Consider the following 20,605-nt stretch of genomic DNA (forward strand, 5'->3'; position numbering starts at 1 on the left):
TAAAGTAACACTACATACCCAACAATATCTAATAAAGTAACAATACATACCCAACAATCTATAGTAAAGTAACACTACACACCCAACAACCTCTAGTAAAGTAACACTACATACCCACCAACCTCTAGTAAAGGAACACTACATACCGAACATTCTCTAGTAAAGTAACACTACATACCCAACAATCTCTAGTAAGGTAACACTACGTACCCAACAATCTCTACTAAAGTAACACTACATACCCAACAATATCTAATAAAGTAACAATACATACCCAACAATCTATAGTAAAGTAACACTACACACCCAACAACCTCTAGTAAAGTAACACTACATACCCACCAACCTCTAGTAAAGGAACACTACATACCAAAAATTCTCTAGTAAAGTAACACTACATACCCAAACAATCTCTAGTAAGGTAACACTACGTACCCAACAATCTCTATTAAAGTAACACTACATACCCAACAATATCTAATAAAGTAACACTACGTACCCAACAATCTCTAATAAAGTAACACTACACACCCAACTATATCTAGTAAAGTAACACTACATACTCAACAATACCTAGTAAAGTAACACTGCATACCCAGTAATATCTAGTAAAGTAACACTACAAACCCAACAATGTCTAGTAAAGTAACACTACATACCCAACAATCTCTAGTAAAGTAACATTACATACCTAACAACCTCTAGTAAAGTAACATTACATATCAAATAATTTCTAGTAAAGTAATGCTACACACCCAACAATCTCTAGTAAAATAACACTATATTCCCAACAATATCTAGTAAAGTAACACTACATACACTACAATATCTAGTAAAGTAACACTACATACCCAACAATCTCTAGTAAAGTAACACTACAAACCCAACAATCTCTAGTAAAGTAACACTACATACCCAACAATCTCTAGTAAAGTAACACTACATACCCAACAATCTCTAGTAAAGTAACACTACATACCCAACAATCTCTAGTAAAGTAACACTACATACCCAACAATCTCTAGTAAAGTAACACTACATACCCAACAATCTCTAGTAAAGTAACACTACATACCCAACAATCTCTAGTAAAGTAACACTACATACCCAACAATCTCTAGTAAAGTAACACTACATACCCAACAATCTCTAGTAAAGTAACACTACATACCCAACAATCTCTAGTAAAGTAACACTACATACCCAACAATCTCTAGTAAAGTAACACTACATACCCAACAATCTCTAGTAAAGTAACACTACATACCCAACAATCTCTAGTAAAGTAACACTACATACCCAACAATCTCTAGTAAAGTAACACTACATACCCAACAATCTCTAGTAAAGTAACACTACATACCCAACAATCTCTAGTAAAGTAACACTACATACCCAACAATCTCTAGTAAAGTAACACTACATACCCAACAATCTCTAGTAAAGTAACACTACATACCCAACAATCTCTAGTAAAGTAACACTACATACCCAACAATCTCTAGTAAAGTAACACTACATACCCAACAATCTCTAGTAAAGTAACACTACATACCCAACAATCTCTAGTAAAGTAACACTACATACCCAACAATCTCTAGTAAAGTAACACTACATACCCAACAATCTCTAGTAAAGTAACACTACATACCCAACAATCTCTAGTAAAGTAACACTACATACCCAACAATCTCTAGTAAAGTAACACTACATACCCAACAATCTCTAGTAAAGTAACACTACATACCCAACAATCTCTAGTAAAGTAACACTACATACCCAACAATCTCTAGTAAAGTAACACTACATACCCAACAATCTCTAGTAAAGTAACACTACATACCCAACAATCTCTAGTAAAGTAACACTACATACCCAACAATCTCTAGTAAAGTAACACTACATACCCAACAATCTCTAGTAAAGTAACACTACATACCCAACAATCTCTAGTAAAGTAACACTACATACCCAACAATCTCTAGTAAAGTAACACTACATACCCAACAATCTCTAGTAAAGTAACACTACATACCCAACAATCTCTAGTAAAGTAACACTACATACCCAACAATCTCTAGTAAAGTAACACTACATACCCAACAATCTCTAGTAAAGTAACACTACATACCCAACAATCTCTAGTAAAGTAACACTACATACCCAACAATCTCTAGTAAAGTAACACTACATACCCAACAATCTCTAGTAAAGTAACACTACATACCCAACAATCTCTAGTAAAGTAACACTACATACCCAACAATCTCTAGTAAAGTAACACTACATACCCAACAATCTCTAGTAAAGTAACACTACATACCCAACAACCTCTAGTAAAGTAACTGTACATACCCAACAATATCTAGTAAAGTAACACTACATACCCAACAACCTCTAGTAAAGTAAGTACATACACAACACTCTCTAGTAAAGTAACACTACATACCCAACAATCTCTAGTAAAGTAACACTACATACCCAACAACCTCTAGTAAAGTAATAGTACATACCCAACAATATCTAGTAAAAAAATCAAGCACTTAAGTGAGTAAACGATAACAAAACCTAGCTCGCACGTTCCTACATTGTATTAAACAGTGATTTATATACCGCAGTATGAATTGTTAACCTGGTAAAGAGACAATGACCTTTAATAGTTGACACCTTACGTGACCTTCAGTGGTTTATAAGCTGCTATATATATGTAAGCAAACGTAATTAATTGAAACGTATAACTAACCCTGGTCTAATCATCTTAACTCCCTGACAACGCACGCTATGACGCGCATGCAGTGTATTGGAAGTAATTTTTGACATCTTTATTTATAATGCCTATAACAGAACTGTTCTGTTTGCCTTTCTGTGGTCTATCTTCCTATTGATAATTTTCTGTAGTTTGTTTGTCTATCTGTGGTCTATCTGCCTATCTGTGGTCTGTCTACTTATCTGTGGTGTGTCTGCCTATCTGTGGTGTTTCTGCCTATCTGTTGTCTGTCTGCCTATCTGTGGTCTATCTGCCTATCTTTGGTCTGTCTGCCTATCTGTGGTCTATCTGCCTATCTGTGGTCATTCTGCCTATCTATGGTCTTTCTGCCTATCTGTAGTCATTCTGCCTATCTGTGGTCATTCTGCCTATCTGTGGTCTATCTTCCTATTGATAGTTTTCTGTAGTCTGTTTGTCTATCTGTGGTATGTCTGCCTAACTGTGGTCTGTCTGCCTATTTGTGGTGTTTCTGTCTATCTATTGTCTATCTGCCTATCTGTGGTCATTCTGCCTATCTGTGGTCTATCTGCCTATCTGTGGTCTATCTGCCTATCTTTGGTCTGTCTGCCTATCTGTGGTCTATCTGCCTATCTTTGGTCTGTCTACCTATCTGTTGTCTGTCTGCCTATCTGTGGTCTATCTGCCTAGTATGTCTGCCTATCTTTGGTCTGTCTGCCTATCTGTGGTCTATCTGCCTATCTTTGGTCTGTCTGTCTATCTGTTGTCTGTCTGTCTATCTGTGGTATATCTGCCTATCTGTGGTCTATCTGCATATCTTTGGTCTGTCTGCCTATCTGTTGTCTGTCTGCCTATCTGTGGTCTATCTGCCTATCTGTGGTCTTTCTGCCTATCTTTGGTCTGTCTGCCTATCTGTTGTCTGTCTGCCTATCTGGGTCTTTCTGTTTATCTATTACCCCCTTGCTATATGTCTGTCTGTTTTTCTTCTTTTTGTAAATTTGACCTCTGTCTTTCTTTCTTCTCTTACGGTATCAATATTTCACCATATACTTATTGATGTAAACATTAATATGCATATATATATACACATTTGATGTATTTATCGGGAGAAAACTCAATAAGTCGGAAAACTTGTGTCTGTCCATTTTGTTTAATATTTAATTCAGACGTTCTAAATTAAAACGCACTCATGTGAGTATTTCACGGTTGAAAAAATGTATCATTTGATTTCAAACTTATAACACGTTTTATAATTGAAATAAAGTGTATTTATTCTGTTGTAGCTTCACTTAAATTACAAGAAATGCTCACAACTGTTGTATGTCTGTCGGCGTATCCTTCCGATATACTGACGTTACAGATGCTGGAATGTCACTGGCAAATTATAATAATGAAAGCAAATTTAATACATATTTTTTATATGAACATAAGCTGATTAATAGTCACAGTGTTATCAGCCCGAATGCTCATAACCCTTAGATGTAAACTCTAACACGGAAGCTAGATAATCCACAACCAGTTTATCGGTCCACGAAGGTCTATGAACACTTTCCAGAAAACCACAATGGCCGCCATGGTCTGTTGCCACTAGCAACATATTTGGATAAAATTGAAAGATATCGAATGGCGTATGGTTATGTTTACAAATAGGGTCGTCAGTACTGTTCACACACAGGACAGGAACGGATATGTCGTCAACGTCCCGCATCGGGTCATTCCGTTCCAGAAATTGGTCGAGTGACTCGTTGCTACGGCAATACACCTGCTCCTGAAATGTCAACATACTCCCACACAACATTGCTTTTGCCATGTCCACTACTTCTGATAGAGCATGCGCATGTTTAAATAATATGAATTTTAATTTTGATAACAATGAAAATTCATAAAACTTTGACATTCCACGAATTAGCGTTTGCGTTGTATCGTACACTGGTGATATAAAGGCAGTTGCCTTGAGTCTTGTCGAAGAGCCGTACTCCCCTAAATACGAAAACAGGACTGTGGATCCGGATCCCATGGCCACAGCGACAATGTGGGAACGTTGATGCTTTTGATGTATATATAACACAGATTGTCTAACGTCAAGAGGATCCCCGAAACTCTGCAACTTTTTTGTTGTCAAGAAGCTATTTCCGTGTCCACGGCTGTTAAAAACCACAGTTCTGAAGCCTTTACGAGCGGTGCATGCGCACAAGTCTGAGACGGAATTAGCGTCACCAGTCAGTGAAGGAAAAACAATACATATGGGACTATTGCGTCTGATGACGTAATTTGCGCCGATTACCCAATCCAGTGCAACCACCCCTTTGTCTGAAAGTTGGAGATACTCACGTTCGAAATGGACAATAGACTGAGGTCGGACACAGCCGAGGAATGTCTGCACGTGACGGTTCTTGAGCCAGAAGCTTGGCCGAAAGGGCCGTCTCATGATCGATGACTTGTTAAGGAGATGGGTATTGAGAGTTGACTCCTTGTAGTACATCTTCGGTAGAGTATCAGTGGAGGTGAAAAACGAACGTACATAGAGCATGACAGCCAAAACGGAAGTACATACCAATGTCAGCGCAACCGGAAGTGGCATCATGAAGGGTAGGAGAACCATACTGTCCATATTGTCTGTTTGGATCACACCAGTTATATGATCATATCATACTAGCAAATACCAGTGCATGTATGGTTCTTAAGCAAAAAGTTTGTATGACAACACTGGTATGTCGAATTTATCGCCCGCCTTTAAATAAATGTCTGCAACATGATAATAAAACAAAGGCATGCTTGATCATCGACGTCACAAAGGCGATTATTTCCAAATAAATATCAAGCGTCACCAATCAAGCGTTTGATGGATCTTGACGTTAATGACCCCGTCGTAAAACTGTGGTGATGTAACCTTGATGAGTCCAGACGAATCGGTTATCTCTCTCCGACGACACAATAATACGTCTGCTGATCAGCAAGAATGACAGGGGTCTATAGCAGTGAAGGCACTCGGGCGTGCCGATGCGATGAATAATTGAATCTTGATTGAGGATGCCCCTTTGTGTCTGAAAGGAAATAAATGATAGCAAATAAATTATTCTGTATACAAATATGTCTTTAACAGTTTAGAACGTCACCTCCTTACCAAGGTAATGTGAAAAATGTGACCGTTCACCACATGCTGAGAAAGGTCTTAACATTTTGTGAAAAAGCAGATCTTATTTCTGAATTTTCATTCGTTACATATCTCTTACTGAGTTTTAACTACTCGGTATCCTCGTTCTGTCTCTTTAAAATTTGTTGTTTAGATTTTTTAACGACTATCGGAAATGTTACCCGGCTAATTCATTGCATTTTCATTTTAAATCTTTTAATCTAAATAAAGTATAAGAACCGGGAATTATGTTGCGTGTATAAGTAAGCTTGTTGACACCATGAGTTGCCTGTTTGTGCTCGTCACCAGAACTAATACATACGTATCGCTTACCACGAATCGTATTCGGAGGCTTGATGTGTTTCCGAATGTAAACAACTTTTACCATAAATGTTTCGATTAAACCGTATTTATGCCGACAGCTGGAGGTATTACCATGTATGAAATGCGTTACATTATTTTGTGGTTTAATGAAATATAACGTCTGTACATTAACTGCGATCTTTATATTTTCTCCCTACTCCCTAAAGACCTTTTTTGTTACCTAGCGCCTCGCTTAGCAACATCGCACTTTGTGGTCTTAGTGTTGAACAGTCTTTCGTGTAAACAATGCAATGGGTTCTTCTGTCACCATGCCGAGACATACAAAAGTCTTAATGTTGAGCGTTCGCCCAGGTGAGGAAGGCAATGGGTTCTGTCCCAAGGCCAGGGCATACCAAAGTCCTTAATAATGATAGTTGCTATTCCCTGCTTAACGTTCAGCATTGGGGGTAATACAACATGTGACTGAGCGGAATGCTGTGCTACGTGACTTCGGCATAGTATTTCAGTGAGATAGCACTATAATGTCGGCATCAGATCCGTGCTATTACAAGGAGGCAAGTACGCCAACATACCTTGTCTCCAGCATTTAAAACACACTTACCCGCTTACACAGCACACATGCAGGCACGTCCTTAAATGACCTTAGATGTTAATAGGACGTTAAACAAAATGAAACCAAAACAAAAACAAAAAAAAGATAGTTGGTATCACCTACTTAACGTTCAGCATGTTGGGTAATGACAACTGGTTTACCCGTTGTCAGTATAAATGTACATGTGTTCGGTGCCTACAGCATGGCATTTCAGTGAGGTAGCACTCTAAATGTGGCATTAGATCCGCGCTTTGCGAACATGAATACACACATGCACGTGCTTAAATTATCTTAGCTGTTGCGATAGGATACTTAACCTGATAAAACTAAACCAAACAAACTCGGAAAGATAATCGTTTGACATTTGAGGGCACAGATGTCAAATGATAGATCTGTCTAATGCTTACAACAACAGTATTGCATAAATACGCTTCATATATATCTAAAATGATGTATATTTTACCACGAAATCTTAATCCGGCTGAGAAGTTGCGTCGGGTGTAAAATCGTATTGCAACACATGTTTCATCGTTCCGACAATAGTCGGAGGTGAGGGTTATTTTTGAGCTCGCTGTTTTTGTTATATGTCTGCACGCTTGCAATACATCAAATAACATGCTATATAATTAATTGTAAATGTCTGACGGGCCTTACACTCGAACAAATAAATGAACTTGAACTTTCCAATCTAAAAGTTCACCTCTCTTTTCCCCGTTTCAAAACACCGTAGTCACGTCATTATATACGTGCAACCAACTCGTTGACAAATAGTTATACAATTAGGTGTATGTAATATGATTTAATATACATAGGTAGTCATATGATGAAAGCGATCGATATTTTAACTGCACTCGTTGCTAAGTGCATTGTATGTCATGGTGATGCATGTATTGTTCAACATGCTGAACTTATGAACCTTTAGTAAAATTTGAAGGAATTTAAACGACAAGACATTTTTATGATCATGATGAAATCGAAGAAACCTTTACTGTTTTAGAATACGAAATAAAATCATGAATAGATAAAAATAAATGTATTAAAAAAAATGAAAGAAAACATCAATATTGAAAATGAAGAAAAGAATTGAGTAAAAATCGAAGTGAAAGAAAGAAAAGAAAGAAAGAAAGATGGAAAAGGAAAGAAAGAAAGAAAGAAAAGAAAAGAAATGACAGGTTTTGTAAGACATGATAGCTAGATGTTTTGAAGTATGAAACGTACAAGAAACAAAGAAAAATGTCAGAAAAACAAAACGGAAGAAATGAGAAAATATAATAAAAAAAAATGAATGAAGAAAAATATAAAAAAAAACATTACATGAAAACAAACCCAGGAAGCAATCATTAGATTACTATGAATTGATTTTAGGGTTAATAAACTACTGAACGAAATAGCTGAACTTACCTTTACTTATATGTTAGGCCTCCGCGTCACGTTCTACAGACCTATATGTAGGTATATCAATATACGTACGTACGTTCCAGTTAAGTGAGCGGTATATATATGTCAGGTGGCCTGCTACCTACGTTTTATACTTACTGTATAACTAGCTAACACTCACAGGTGTTCTGCCTGAGGTCGACCCTGGCCGGTTGCAATATGCTTCCAACTCCCATCCGCGGGCTAATCGAAAGTATCCATCGGCGGTAATAAGGTCAGGTGTGACGTCATGAACGTAATTGTTTGAGGAGTAATATATATTTACGACCTCTGATGATCCGGTTTAATATATATGGTCGAGTAACTGGTGTGGTTTCTACTGCCAGTAATTCAGTATATCAATAACCCAAGGGAAAACGAATAATTGTAAGTGGCCCACTACCAACATCTGATGACAAAACTTGATAAGTTCCTTGTTTCCAAACACTTGCTCTGATACGAATCCCGTCCCGTGATTTCTGCTTCAGCAGGGCTAGATCCCCGGGTCTACAGCCATGTTTAGCTTACTCACGGCTCAGTTGTCCTGAAATGGCTGGCTATCGTATTTCAGGTAAATGTTTACAAGAGAGGGCGGTCTGAATGTCAGTATTTGTAAGCCGCTGTTATGTTGATATGAAATAGACAGTTTCAATATAGAGGTAATCTCTGACACATCGAGGCTTTTGTGAGTAAATTATTTCACCAATTAAACTTGACCTACTTCCGGTTAGTTGAATTTGTTATGTAGACATGGTCCACAAGGAGGCATTGGCCTCAGAAGCTCCTTTAAACACGTGTTTGCTTCCGATATAGAGAAATAGCCCATTTGAACAGTTCTGTACAATCAAGACGAATCTTGTGTTTAAGAGTATAATAACTTTGTCGAGTTCCACGTCCGAAATCAGACATAACCGGAAAGGTCCACTTTTAGATTAATGGAATCTTCCCCTTCCTTGACAGTGAAAAAGAGAAATCTCCAATCCGAGAAGTAATTTATTTGATATATCCGAGGGTTAGACAACCAAATAAATAATCACCCCGAGGGTTGGATATTTCTCTCTTTTAATCTCAAGGTAGGGGATGATAATTTTTCTCCCATCCTATTCTTTCAATCACAAGACAACCGACAATAGACATATTCTCTGCTAAAACGGGATACATTTCTGTGAAAGGTGGAAGAAATCACCGTCAGCATCCACTATCAGTTTAATTCACTTTCAGTCATCACTATGTTCACAATCAGCTGTTTCCGAGGACGAATATACCTGATGTAACCCCACAGCATGATATTATGAAGCGACTAATGTGAGGCATCTGCGGAATCGTAGGCTTCCTGATGTGTCGTCTGCTCATCGCGCAGAGAACAATAAAGAAACCAAAATTGAACTACTGCGCCCATTGCCAAAAAATATAACAGAGAAACATTTTGAGATGGCGCTTTAAAGGGATCCCGGTTGAGTTGAGATTGGGGACGCGAAACCCCGACCGACAAGCAAACAACCAATATCTATCAGTCATAACCTTGGGCTATTTCTGGTATTATAGTCAGTACCATCCTAAACATATTACCGTTAAAGGCATGATTTAGGATTTAGGACCCCCTCCCCTTCTTAGGAAAGACTCAGTAGTTTTGTAGATTGGCTAAATCGCAATGTCGAAACAGGAAGTGCATACTGTTCTCTAGCTTATCCAAACAATCTTCAGCGATGTTTTCAAAGGACAGTGTAAGTATAAATTTACACATAAAACGCAGTTTCTATAATTGTGTGTGTCTCTATATCCGTCATTAGTACCCAGCATGCAGTGTTTGCTAGTGATAAAGCCTCGTTCTGAATATGAGTTTCCGGTTTCAATCATGCAGTGTTTTAGCTGAAAACCTAATTCTGAACATTATTTCCTTTTCTCTATTTCAGTGAAATAGTACTATAAAGTCGGCACCAGATCTGCGCTATTACAAGGAGGCAATTGCCCAAGCATTCAGTCTCCGGCACACATACACACATGCACGCATACACAACACACATGGAAGCACGTCCTTAAATGACCTTATGTGTTTATATGACTTTCAACCTGTACAACCGACCAACATTTTCCCTATCGCGCACAAACGGAAGGTTCATTCTGGACAACGATTAAAGCCCGGTTTACTGTTACTTATAATGCACACGTACACACTACAACCGACTTTCATTTCAGTATCCCCCTTTCTGTTCCCCCTTCTACCCAGAACACATATCACACATATACAAATATTATGTTCCTGTTTTGGGGGTATGGGACCCATGTTTACCTCTCAGTTATATCACGACGGGCTCCTTTGATAAACTATCGTTATCATGTCTTCTTGACGCCGAATTTAAAATTAAATTAAAGAAATCAATAGAGGTTTTTTGGTCTAGACTGATCATGCAAACCGGATTTAAACAGAACGGATCAGAAAATAAAAATAAAAAGCAGCAAGAAAAAAAGAAACAACATTCATTTGATATTCAAATCACAGCTCCATGAAAACCAATAAATAAACGCCCAGCAAGTTCATTTACTTACCTACCATATAGTTTACCTAACCAATCATTCAAAACAGCAGTTTATTTAATTGAAGTTAAATTTTAAATAAGACCGATTTGACTTGAAACCACAGTACGTATCCTTCTACAGAACGACTTACGTTTAGTGATATCTTTCTCAACTCCCTCGGGAGTATACAGCCGGTGCTGCCATTTCGACGCTTACAGCTGGCATTCAACAATTCAAGCACTGCCCAACCACGTACTTATTTACAGCTGAGTAGACTGGAACAAGCAGAGTAAAGTTTCTTGTTTAAACATACAACACATGTACAGTGCCGTACCGTGACTCGAACCCGCAACCCTTCGGTTACGAGCCCGGCGTCCTACCACTAGACTATCGTGCCTCCAAGATAGAGATTTATAATTTAGGTGATATCTTACAAACAATTAAGATATCTGATTATTTCGGAGATATATTATAAAAAATACATATTCCTTACTTATCTCTAATAACTCTAACAACAGAGATATCTAAAATAATAATTATTTCATGAACTATCTCAATTGTGTTTTTAAAAAGATAACTTATTTCTTTAGAATTTTATTTAATTAATTGAAAAATCTAATATTCTGTTTTTAAAGAATTTTTTGTTTTACAGATATATATTTCTTTTAGAGATTATTTCTTTTACATTTATAGACATTTTATATCTCTGTTTCTTTTGGAGATATCTCTAGTTTACATTATAAGGTTATTTAATGAGATACCTCTAATTCGTTCAAAGAGATCCCCGTATGTCAATTAAAAATATGTCTTTTTCATATAAAGATATCTCCTTTAACTCTGCAATCTCGTTTTGGGTTTCTAGTAAAGTTTTCGTTGTGAATGACAACTAACGTAGACCGTAAACGAAAGCATTGAATATCCTTGACACTAAATCGTTTAAATGTAATCACATAATTAAACACTAACACTTCTTAACTGTACATCGAGGTCGACAATCGTTTTAGACAAGATGTAAATCGGGACTCTTATCCTAAGTTTTCTATTTCGACAGGTGTGGAAATATGAGGTCGTAATTGATGCTTCAAGTGTACAAGTAGGTGACAATGACGTCACTTGAAACCCGGCCAATTGTGAAGAGTGCCTAAACAAACAGTAAAACTGCCTCAAGAGTCACATCAGTCCATCAAAATTTGAGGCTAGGGTTGCATGCTGTTTTAGAATGTTGAAATGTAAGCTTGAAGTTCATCCCTCCAAGTCTACGTTGATTCTGAATGTTTGGTTAATGGGGTTTAACGTCCCTTGGACAGCTAATGACACTTAAGGACGTACCTCCACGTATGCTTTGTATGCCTGCGTGTGTGCATGTTTGCTGGAGGCAATATGTAGGTGCCTTTTTGGCTCTTTGCTGTAGCTTGAATCTGATGCCGACTGAAGAGTGCTACCTCACTGAAATACCATGCCGAAGGCACAAAGCACATGGATTTCCACCTGGTCACATTATGCTATTACTCTAAATGTGAAACGTTTATCAAGAAATAACAGTTACCATTTTCAAAGACATTCGTACGTTACGGCTTGGGGAAAGAACCCATAAACTTGCTCGCTAGAGCGAACGTTCAACGCAACGGCAAAACGTGAGATTGCCAAGGCAGGCACTAGAAAATGAAAGACTGTAAGGAAGTAAAGAGAAAAAAAAATCTAAATTGTTGCAATGGGAGTAGCAGATTTACTTTCGAAGCCCCAAGTAGAGGTCACAAAAGGAAATAAACGACTCGATAAGACAAAGTTTGGGTCTTAGGGAGTCTCCTAACTGCCTAATGTCCATATTTGGTTATTTTGAGCTCATCACCCACAATCAATGTTGATACCTGGAGATTTTTAATTCATCCCTCCAAGTCAATGCTGATGCCTCAAAGTTCATATCTCTAAGTCCATATTAATCTTTCGGTTTTAAATTTATCTTCCTAAGTCAATGACCATACCTGAACATTTTGAGTTCATCGACCTAATTCAGTGTTCATACCTAAGGTTAAAGTTCATCGTTGGTAGCTAAGGTTTGAGTTTAGCCTTGGTAACTAAGGTTTGAGTTCATTTCTCTTGCTAAAGGTAAAAACCTCAGGTTTTATTCCATCTTTCTTAGTCCTTGTTAATAAATCAGCTAGGATTTTATATATTTGTTAATGTCAATTTCATGAGGTTTTTCAAATGCAGATCAATTACTTAGAGAATTTTGACGTTTCAGCCACATATTAATAAATGTTTAATAGTTTGTAATACACCAAATTCGTATATCGCTCTATCTTGATCTAATAAAAGTTTACAAAGTCAATTTAGTCACAATGAAAAACACCTAGATTTAAGTGATAAGTTTTTTGATTAGTGTGTGTTAAACTCAATTAAAACTTCAAACATTAATTGAAAAACTGAAAATATTTAAATGCCCGAACTCTTGGTAATATTTTAGCATCTACTGAAAGACATTTGAAATCTAAGTCTGATTCTCGATAACTGATTTGATATTTGATATTACCATAAGATAGAGTTTCAGGTGAACGTATATTCTGTCAGTCAAATGTCAAATCGGTTCTGATTAATACGTGTATAACGTAAATCTACATTCTACGAAATACACTTTAGTTTCTTATACTTAAATAATATATATTACGTATCTGCACGGTAAGAACTCAATTTGTACAGGTACCTTACAACAGTTAAACAAACAAACAAACAAATAAATAAACAATTAACTCACCTGTTAATTATAATGAAGAAACTGCCTGTCAATTTGTACAGGAACCTTACTACAGTTAAACAGACAAACAAATAAATAAATAAACAAATTAACTCACCTGTTAATTATAATGAAGAAACTCCCAATCAAGTTGTAATCCTTACTACTGTTAAACAAACAAACAAATAAATAAACAAATTAACTCACCTGTTAATTATATTGAAGAATTCCCTGGTTGAGCGTATACCTGTTCGTAACACATTCCGTCCAGCTGTGTTAGTCGGCTGATCAGCTGTGTTGATACCCCGGTCCCAGTTACGCGGAACCAGACAGATTACAGGGCTGTGACGCGGTCTGTACGATATAACGACATGCGCCTGATACAGATCAAATATAGATCATGAACGTGCCATGGTTTGTATACATCGTACCCGTCAGCACCGCGCGTACTGACGTAATACACAAAATAAATATATACCTGTATAACAAGCATACCTGGCTACAACAAAGGCGACGACAGCGGGTCTTTTAGTCCTTTGAGTGTTCGACACACAGTGTCAATGGACCGGTAACAATGCCCGATCGTAGAGGTGGCAGTGACGAAAGAGGACATTAATTAAAACGCAAACACAAACGAGTACTAACGACATACCGTGGTTCCTTAGGGTTATCTAGTGTAAGCAAAAAATACTTGATAAATGGACTCGTAGAATTATAAATGATCCGTACAATGTAGGTATCGGCCCTGGTGGGTCTAGAGAGAATTTCGTCGGGGAGGGGGACATTTTAAGTTATCGCTTAATATTATTGCGGGTATATGTAGCAGTAAATAGCAAGAAGAACCGGGGAGAACCAGCTTTAAATTTTCTCCGAATAGTAACTGCAGTTTCGCAATCGCGCTTTCCATGGTATACTAGCAAGACACTTGAAAAGTACACTACCAAGTGTACTAACAGCAAACCAGTTCCTAGAGGACATATATTCTCTTTAGTAAAGGAAACATGAAAAAGTAACAGGGACTAAGATATGGGGCCTGTTCGTGTATGCGGAACAACCGGTTTGTCCGTTTTAAAATGTAATACTTTCGGGTATAAATCCTGGCGGACCTGTAAATGTTTATGCAGGCATTGCGAGGCTTTGTCAAGGCTCGCCTGAAAGCAGCATCATATTACTAGGTCCGAACAACTGTCGTCCGACCGGTTAAACCGTTTAAATGGAAACGGCCCTGGTGAACAGGTTAGGTTGTCAATCTAGATTTCAGACTTTTATTTTTCTCGTACATTCATATATACATGGCGGATAACATCTATATTACCTTCTCTTGTTTCAAAAGCACATGTACAATATTGCTTTCGTGGGATGAAGCATTGCTGTGATTTAGCTGGATGCTATTCAATTCCTTTATTTGGACGCTTTTTCTGACCAGCAGGCCCACTAGAATTGAGATAAAGGCTACACAACCTCCTTAGCGCTTTTTATACGTCTTCCAAACACTAGCCTTTCTCGACAAGCATTGCTCGTTATTAATGCACCTTGTCTCTGGGGCTCAAAGTAATACGCTAAGGTCTCATTCCTGTAGTTTTTGAGAAATAAAGTCTTCTTCAATGCCTCCAAATGCAACCGGAAGTGAAGTGGACAGTATTAAGAAGCACCTCAAGAAGCGACTAGACGTTTACAACGATGTCACCTGCAATGAACCAATGAACCAATGTAAGTAACTCAGATAGCTTTCTTGAGTCGCAACTACCAACGTTTGGCCTTTTGATCGGGCACAAAGCTTCTTTAATTTCAAGCAATTGGTCATAATGGGATGTGTGTATTGCCTCCTGAAACGCCAACCCTAGGAACTTTCTCAGAAACAGTATTAGACCATCAGAGTAGGAAACAGCTCACGTGACAGAATACGTGCTGTACTATTGATTCTTCTTCTGTATTCGTTAGTGTTAGGGAGCAGGGAGAATATGTTTGTTTTGGGATTTAACGCTCTCGCAAAAGCCATGACCATATGAGGACAGGTGTCTAGGGAGACACCGTCTGAACCAGAAAGTAGATAGAATATAACGAATACAGGAAAGATAGGAAACGATATACATTCGAAGTGTTGCTATGGGAGCAGCATAACAATTGTTGGTTTCGGGCAAACTGGGGAGTCGCCCCTTACGATCATGCAGTGGAATATAACAGGTCTATTCTTACTCCGAACCTGTGCGAGTTTAGTAGAAAGTGTGTAGGGAAGCGTAACAACACTCAACATCTATTCATAGACATACAAACATCCTAGATTTATGAGTTTAGAGTATGTTTTAAAATGCTATAAAAGTTAGTTAAGTTCTATCAAAGTTATTTTCATTTTCGCCAGTGTTAGGAATGACTGTAAAGTAATGTTGTGTTATTCAACAGTTCGATATACTAATCTAGCTACGAGCTCTAAATTTGATCAATAAAGTGAAAGTTCCACTTTGTGGATTTGACAACGTGTATCACGGAAAGAACTTTCACCGATATAAGATGCAATGTTAATTTTATAAATAGTGTCTCGCATAGCTTTCTTTAAGTCTCATTATTGTCATTTCTCGTCTTCCGATTGCAGATAATGCGTTAAACAAAATCAAGACTGGCGTCATAATTAAAGACATTTCACAATCGATATTGCGTATTCGTTTGGTGTTTTCGGATTGACTAAAATCACCATCGAGTCGTCATCTGCTGTTGAAATCACTAAAACAAAAACTATCACCATTTCTTTCGGAAATGAGATCTACGGCAAGACTATTTGGACAATATATCTTGAGATTGACATATCAAGCTCACAAGAACTAAAATACACATTGTCGCTATTCAACCATTTTCGTGCACATTCGGTGTTTATGAAATTAAATGAACTGAAAATAACCAATCGAAGCAGAAGACGGAACACGTCCTCGTATGACCCAGGCTGTTGCTAGGTCGTTAAACTCCAAACAAACAAACAAACAAACAGAATAACACACTGTAATGCCTTTGAAAAGACACTGTACGCCTGTGTAGGCGTAAGGTGATTTGCCATTAACACAGAAACGGTAACATACTCTGGAGACAGGTCGTTTGTATTTGATGCGCATCATTTCATATTTATTCAATCAATACCAGCATCCCTGACTCTTACAGTTGTTACATGGTATTGCCATTGACATCGTACTCTGTTGTATCCCGGGATGAACACTGTATTGATTGAACATCATACGTACATATTTTTCCATTAGCACTTTTATAAGCTACATTTCTTAGTAAGAACTATTAGCGTATATGAGTCATTGTACAGCTTTATTTTAGATTTAAAAAATAAATCTGGTTTTCGATTTATATATTTTCTACTTAAGGATGCCCATACCACTGCGCCAAAAGATGAAACTATGTATTCAAAATTTGTTTTTCCTTTATGATTACAGCTTTAAAAATTCATTTTTGAAAAGTAAAGTATACGATGCGGGACTTTTATGAAAACATAATGGTTATAATATAAAAAAGCACACTCAACAAACGTATTCTGGGTGTAACATTTACTGCGTAAAAGACCGGGATTCGACACTGCACGCCATTGCGGAAACCGATTAAGCTACCTGGACAACGGAAATATACGAGCCACATATGAATGTGCTACAGTTATATCACATCGAAAGTTAAGGGGAGGTTACTGTGTATAGGAAAACCGGCGGTGCAGTGGCACAGGGCTCCTTAAGGGGAGGTTACTGTGTATAGGAAAACCGGCAGTGCAGTGACACAAGGCTCCTTAAGGGGAGGTAACTGTGTATAGGAAAACCGACAGTGCAGTTGCACAGGGCTCCTTAAGGGGAGGTAACTGTGTATAGGAAAACCGGCAGTGCAGTGACACAGGGCTCCTTAAGGGGAGGTTACAGTGTATAGGAAAACCGGCAGAGCAGGGGCACAGGGCTCCTTAAGGGGAGGTAACTGTGTATAGGAAAACCGGCAGTGCAGTGTGACAGGGCTCCTTAAGAATGCGCTACCGGACTTGAATTTTTCGGGAAAAAGACTGAGAATAATTTCAAAGTGTTTCAATTCCCTTAAAGGGCCCCAGACTCGTCTTTGTATCAGTTTTCAATAAAAGAAATCAGAAAAGAATTTGTCTGCAATTACCGATCAATATCAATATTTTCATATGTTATCAAATTGTTTTCAAAGAAAAACGTTTACATGTATGTTTTATTACTTTTTAACGAGAAACAGTTTGATAATAGAAATTCAGTCTCCTTGCAAGTTAGGCCATTCATACGAAAATGCCATAACAAACATGTCAAACACATAGTTTGGATCTATTGAAAAGGGTGTCTGACGGATGAGTTGTAAATGTGTTTTGATTTTAGGAAGGTGTTTGAACTTGACAACCATAAACTTTACTCACAAAACTGAAATTTAATTTATAATCTTAGAAACATAATTTTTTCCCGCAGCTATCTCACTCATCATTCTCAAGTCGTAAATTTTAAGACAACTTTGAGCGAGGCACAACAGCTTACTGCTGGTGTGCCCCAGGGATCGATCTTCGGTCCCCTTATGTTTATTCTTTATGTAAATGGCATTTCACTGAATATCAATCACTTTAATTTACATATGTATGTTGATGATAAAGCTGTTAAAATAAGTGGCAATACGCGTACCTGTTAAAAACGAAAGCATAAATTCTGATGAATCCTCAGAGTATGATTGGTGTGAAAGGAATCAAATGTGTAAAATAAAAAATAAAATAAAAAAAATACCGATGCTTCGACAAAACCGGAATTGAATTCAAAATCGATAAAACTAGGACAAAATATGAACAAAGAAAACTTTACACGTAGACCATTGAAAAAGAGCAATGAGAATAATCCATGTGTTCCGGTAAGCGTCTTCTGCTTTATCGGCGACACCCACAATGTAAATCTAGGTCAAATCCAAGTAATGGCACGTCCTCATAGCGAGAATCGGGTCAATGTCAATGAACAATGAAGCACAATAATGAGCATAATCAAACACCGCTACCTTCATATCACACAAAGAATTAGCAGAATAACAATGTTGATTGGCACATCACAAAGAAATGTAAAGAGAATTGACACTGAAAATGAAAAGCGTTTTTATTCAAACTGTAAATAACTGATCAAATACTTTGTATTACCATTGATGATTGATTGAACTGGGACGACGACATCAAAATGGCCTAAAGGAAAAGATACTTTAAAATATTTCAAATCGGCGTTTTAAACCTCATCTTAGCAAATCTTCTTGTCTCACAATTTTGTCTGTTTTAAGAATATTCTTTTAAACCACTTTTGCAACAACTAGGGAAAAAATCCTCTAGAAAAATATTACCGATTAAGAAAAGCTCTAAAAGCGGTCTGCAAGGATAATTTTAGACTGTTACTTTTCACACCTTTTGATTTGGCTAGCCTTTGCAAAAAGTACAGTACTCGTATTAAAAAAAAATGATTATAATGGATATACAATACTAAAACATTTTTTATTGTACTCTAGATGATCAGAATAGCTTTACAAGGTACATAGCAAATGATGTTCATTAAACCTCCGATATAACTAGTGCATTTAGAAAATCATTTTTCTGCATCAAGGCCCGTCAGCATAAAATATTGTTCCAAAAACGCGAAGAAGTCCATGTCCCCTCCCTCTCTCCCCCCGAAAAAGCAAACTTTTATATCACCCCACCAAAACACCGATATTGCAACACTGTTCACAGAGGGGACCATCTTATAGGCGACGCACCGTTGAAAGCAAACATTCTTCAACGAACAATCGAGCAATATTCCAAACACGACTGGACCATCACAGACTAGATAAAGAGTCAGCATCATACCCAATGATACCAGAAATAGATAGTACGCGAGGGAACTTCGTCAGCAAAATAAACTCACACACAACGTAACAGAACCAAACCGCATATACAGTAAGAATACTAGTATCAAACACTTCGGACGACAAAGAGACAACGCTACTTCGAGCACCAGTCACGTCAGCAGGACAGTTCTTACTAAATCAATCCTAATGTTAGATTGGTTAGCAAAAACTTAAGATCCGTCGCCATAGAACAAGTTTACGATGCCCAGGGAACACGAGTTCAACGCCAAAACCTAGCCCAGTAACTTAAAATAACTCACTCAGGCATTGATACATGAGTGGATCAACATTCCCGCTAACGACGATTTGAAACAGGGAAGGGTTCCCAGCATTTTAGCTCTATTTAAGACTATGGTAACGTTACGTCATTATTCCGTCCTCGTTTTGTCCGCCATTGTTGTTTGGTCAAAATTTTCCGGACGCAAATTGCACATTTATACGAGGTAAGTGATGAATATTGTTTTGTATAGAGAGCATTTTAAGGTCAATTAGAGATACGTAATAAAAGTAATGCCATAAGCATGTGTTCATCTGACGTCTCAGATTGCACTTCTTTAAGTCAGGCCAAAGCGCTCGTGAGATATTAATTTCATTTATTGCTCTTACTGTGGGGAAGTACGATTCTTTGTTTCTCCGAGGTTTGCTGAGGAAACAAAGAATCTTGTTTGCCTACAGTAAGGACAATACATATTATATAATGCCGTAAAACAAATATATGAATAAAAAATATTGTTGTCGTCTGCTTCGTCAGACGGAGCGAGGCCGTGGTGGCTCTGGCCGATTTTTTTCTGGAGAGGCTCCAATTCAAATAAGGGAAATTTGATCGCGGAAACTCAAGCACGTGAAGTCGACATGATGGTAATTACCCCGTCATGAAACCAGTTTCATCCAATCAGACACCCTGTTTTAAAGATGAGGTATAATGATACGCGTAATACCCTCGTGCAATCTGAGAGGACAGGTGAACACATACGCATAGTATTGCCAATTTCCTGAATATATAAAACTACAGTAAACTCCTGAATCTTTAGTTTCAACCATATTTTATTTCATTTTTTTTTTCATGTCATACAAACTATACATACGTACAGGATTCAGAAAAAGTATTTAAATACTTATATAAATTTGTCTCCTTAATCACTGACAAGCGGACGACAACACTACAAAGCTAAACAACATCGTAAGAATAATATATGTAATCAAGGACAATACTTAAACCAAAACAGAGAGAGAGAGAGAGAGAGAGAGAGAGAGAGAGAGAGAGAGAGAGAGAGAGAGAGA

The 20,605-nt window shown here is 37.5% G+C and overlaps 1 protein-coding gene across 4 annotated transcripts; it reads right to left on the minus strand.

The window, feature by feature from the left end:
* Positions 1-3,865: 3,865 nt before the first annotated feature.
* On the minus strand, positions 3,866-13,862 carry LOC110465886 (protein ABHD15-like). Of its 4 annotated transcripts, none has more exons than XM_021522018.1 (2): positions 13,646-13,862; positions 3,866-5,769 (listed from the first exon to the last, which is right to left on the minus strand). In XM_021522018.1, exon 2 carries the CDS (start codon positions 5,334-5,336, stop codon positions 4,179-4,181), a length of 1,158 nt encoding a protein of 385 aa, XP_021377693.1. In that variant the 5' UTR covers positions 5,337-5,769; positions 13,646-13,862; the 3' UTR covers positions 3,866-4,178. The 4 variants fall into 4 exon arrangements, with proteins under 4 accessions (XP_021377693.1, XP_021377696.1, XP_021377694.1 ...); XM_021522021.1 differs by lacking the exon at positions 13,646-13,862 and adding an exon at positions 13,460-13,479; XM_021522019.1 differs by lacking the exon at positions 13,646-13,862 and adding an exon at positions 8,311-9,564.
* Between the last annotated feature and the right edge of the window lie 6,743 nt (positions 13,863-20,605).

This window comes from Mizuhopecten yessoensis, unplaced genomic scaffold (genome assembly GCF_002113885.1).
Source record: "Mizuhopecten yessoensis strain PY_sf001 unplaced genomic scaffold, ASM211388v2 scaffold11103, whole genome shotgun sequence".
Taxonomy (NCBI): domain Eukaryota; kingdom Metazoa; phylum Mollusca; class Bivalvia; order Pectinida; family Pectinidae; genus Mizuhopecten; species Mizuhopecten yessoensis.

Coding starts and splice junctions, on each gene's coding strand:
- LOC110465886 (XM_021522018.1), bottom strand. CDS start 5,336: ATGGACAGTATGGTTCTCCTACCCTTCATGATGCCACTTCCGGTTGCG.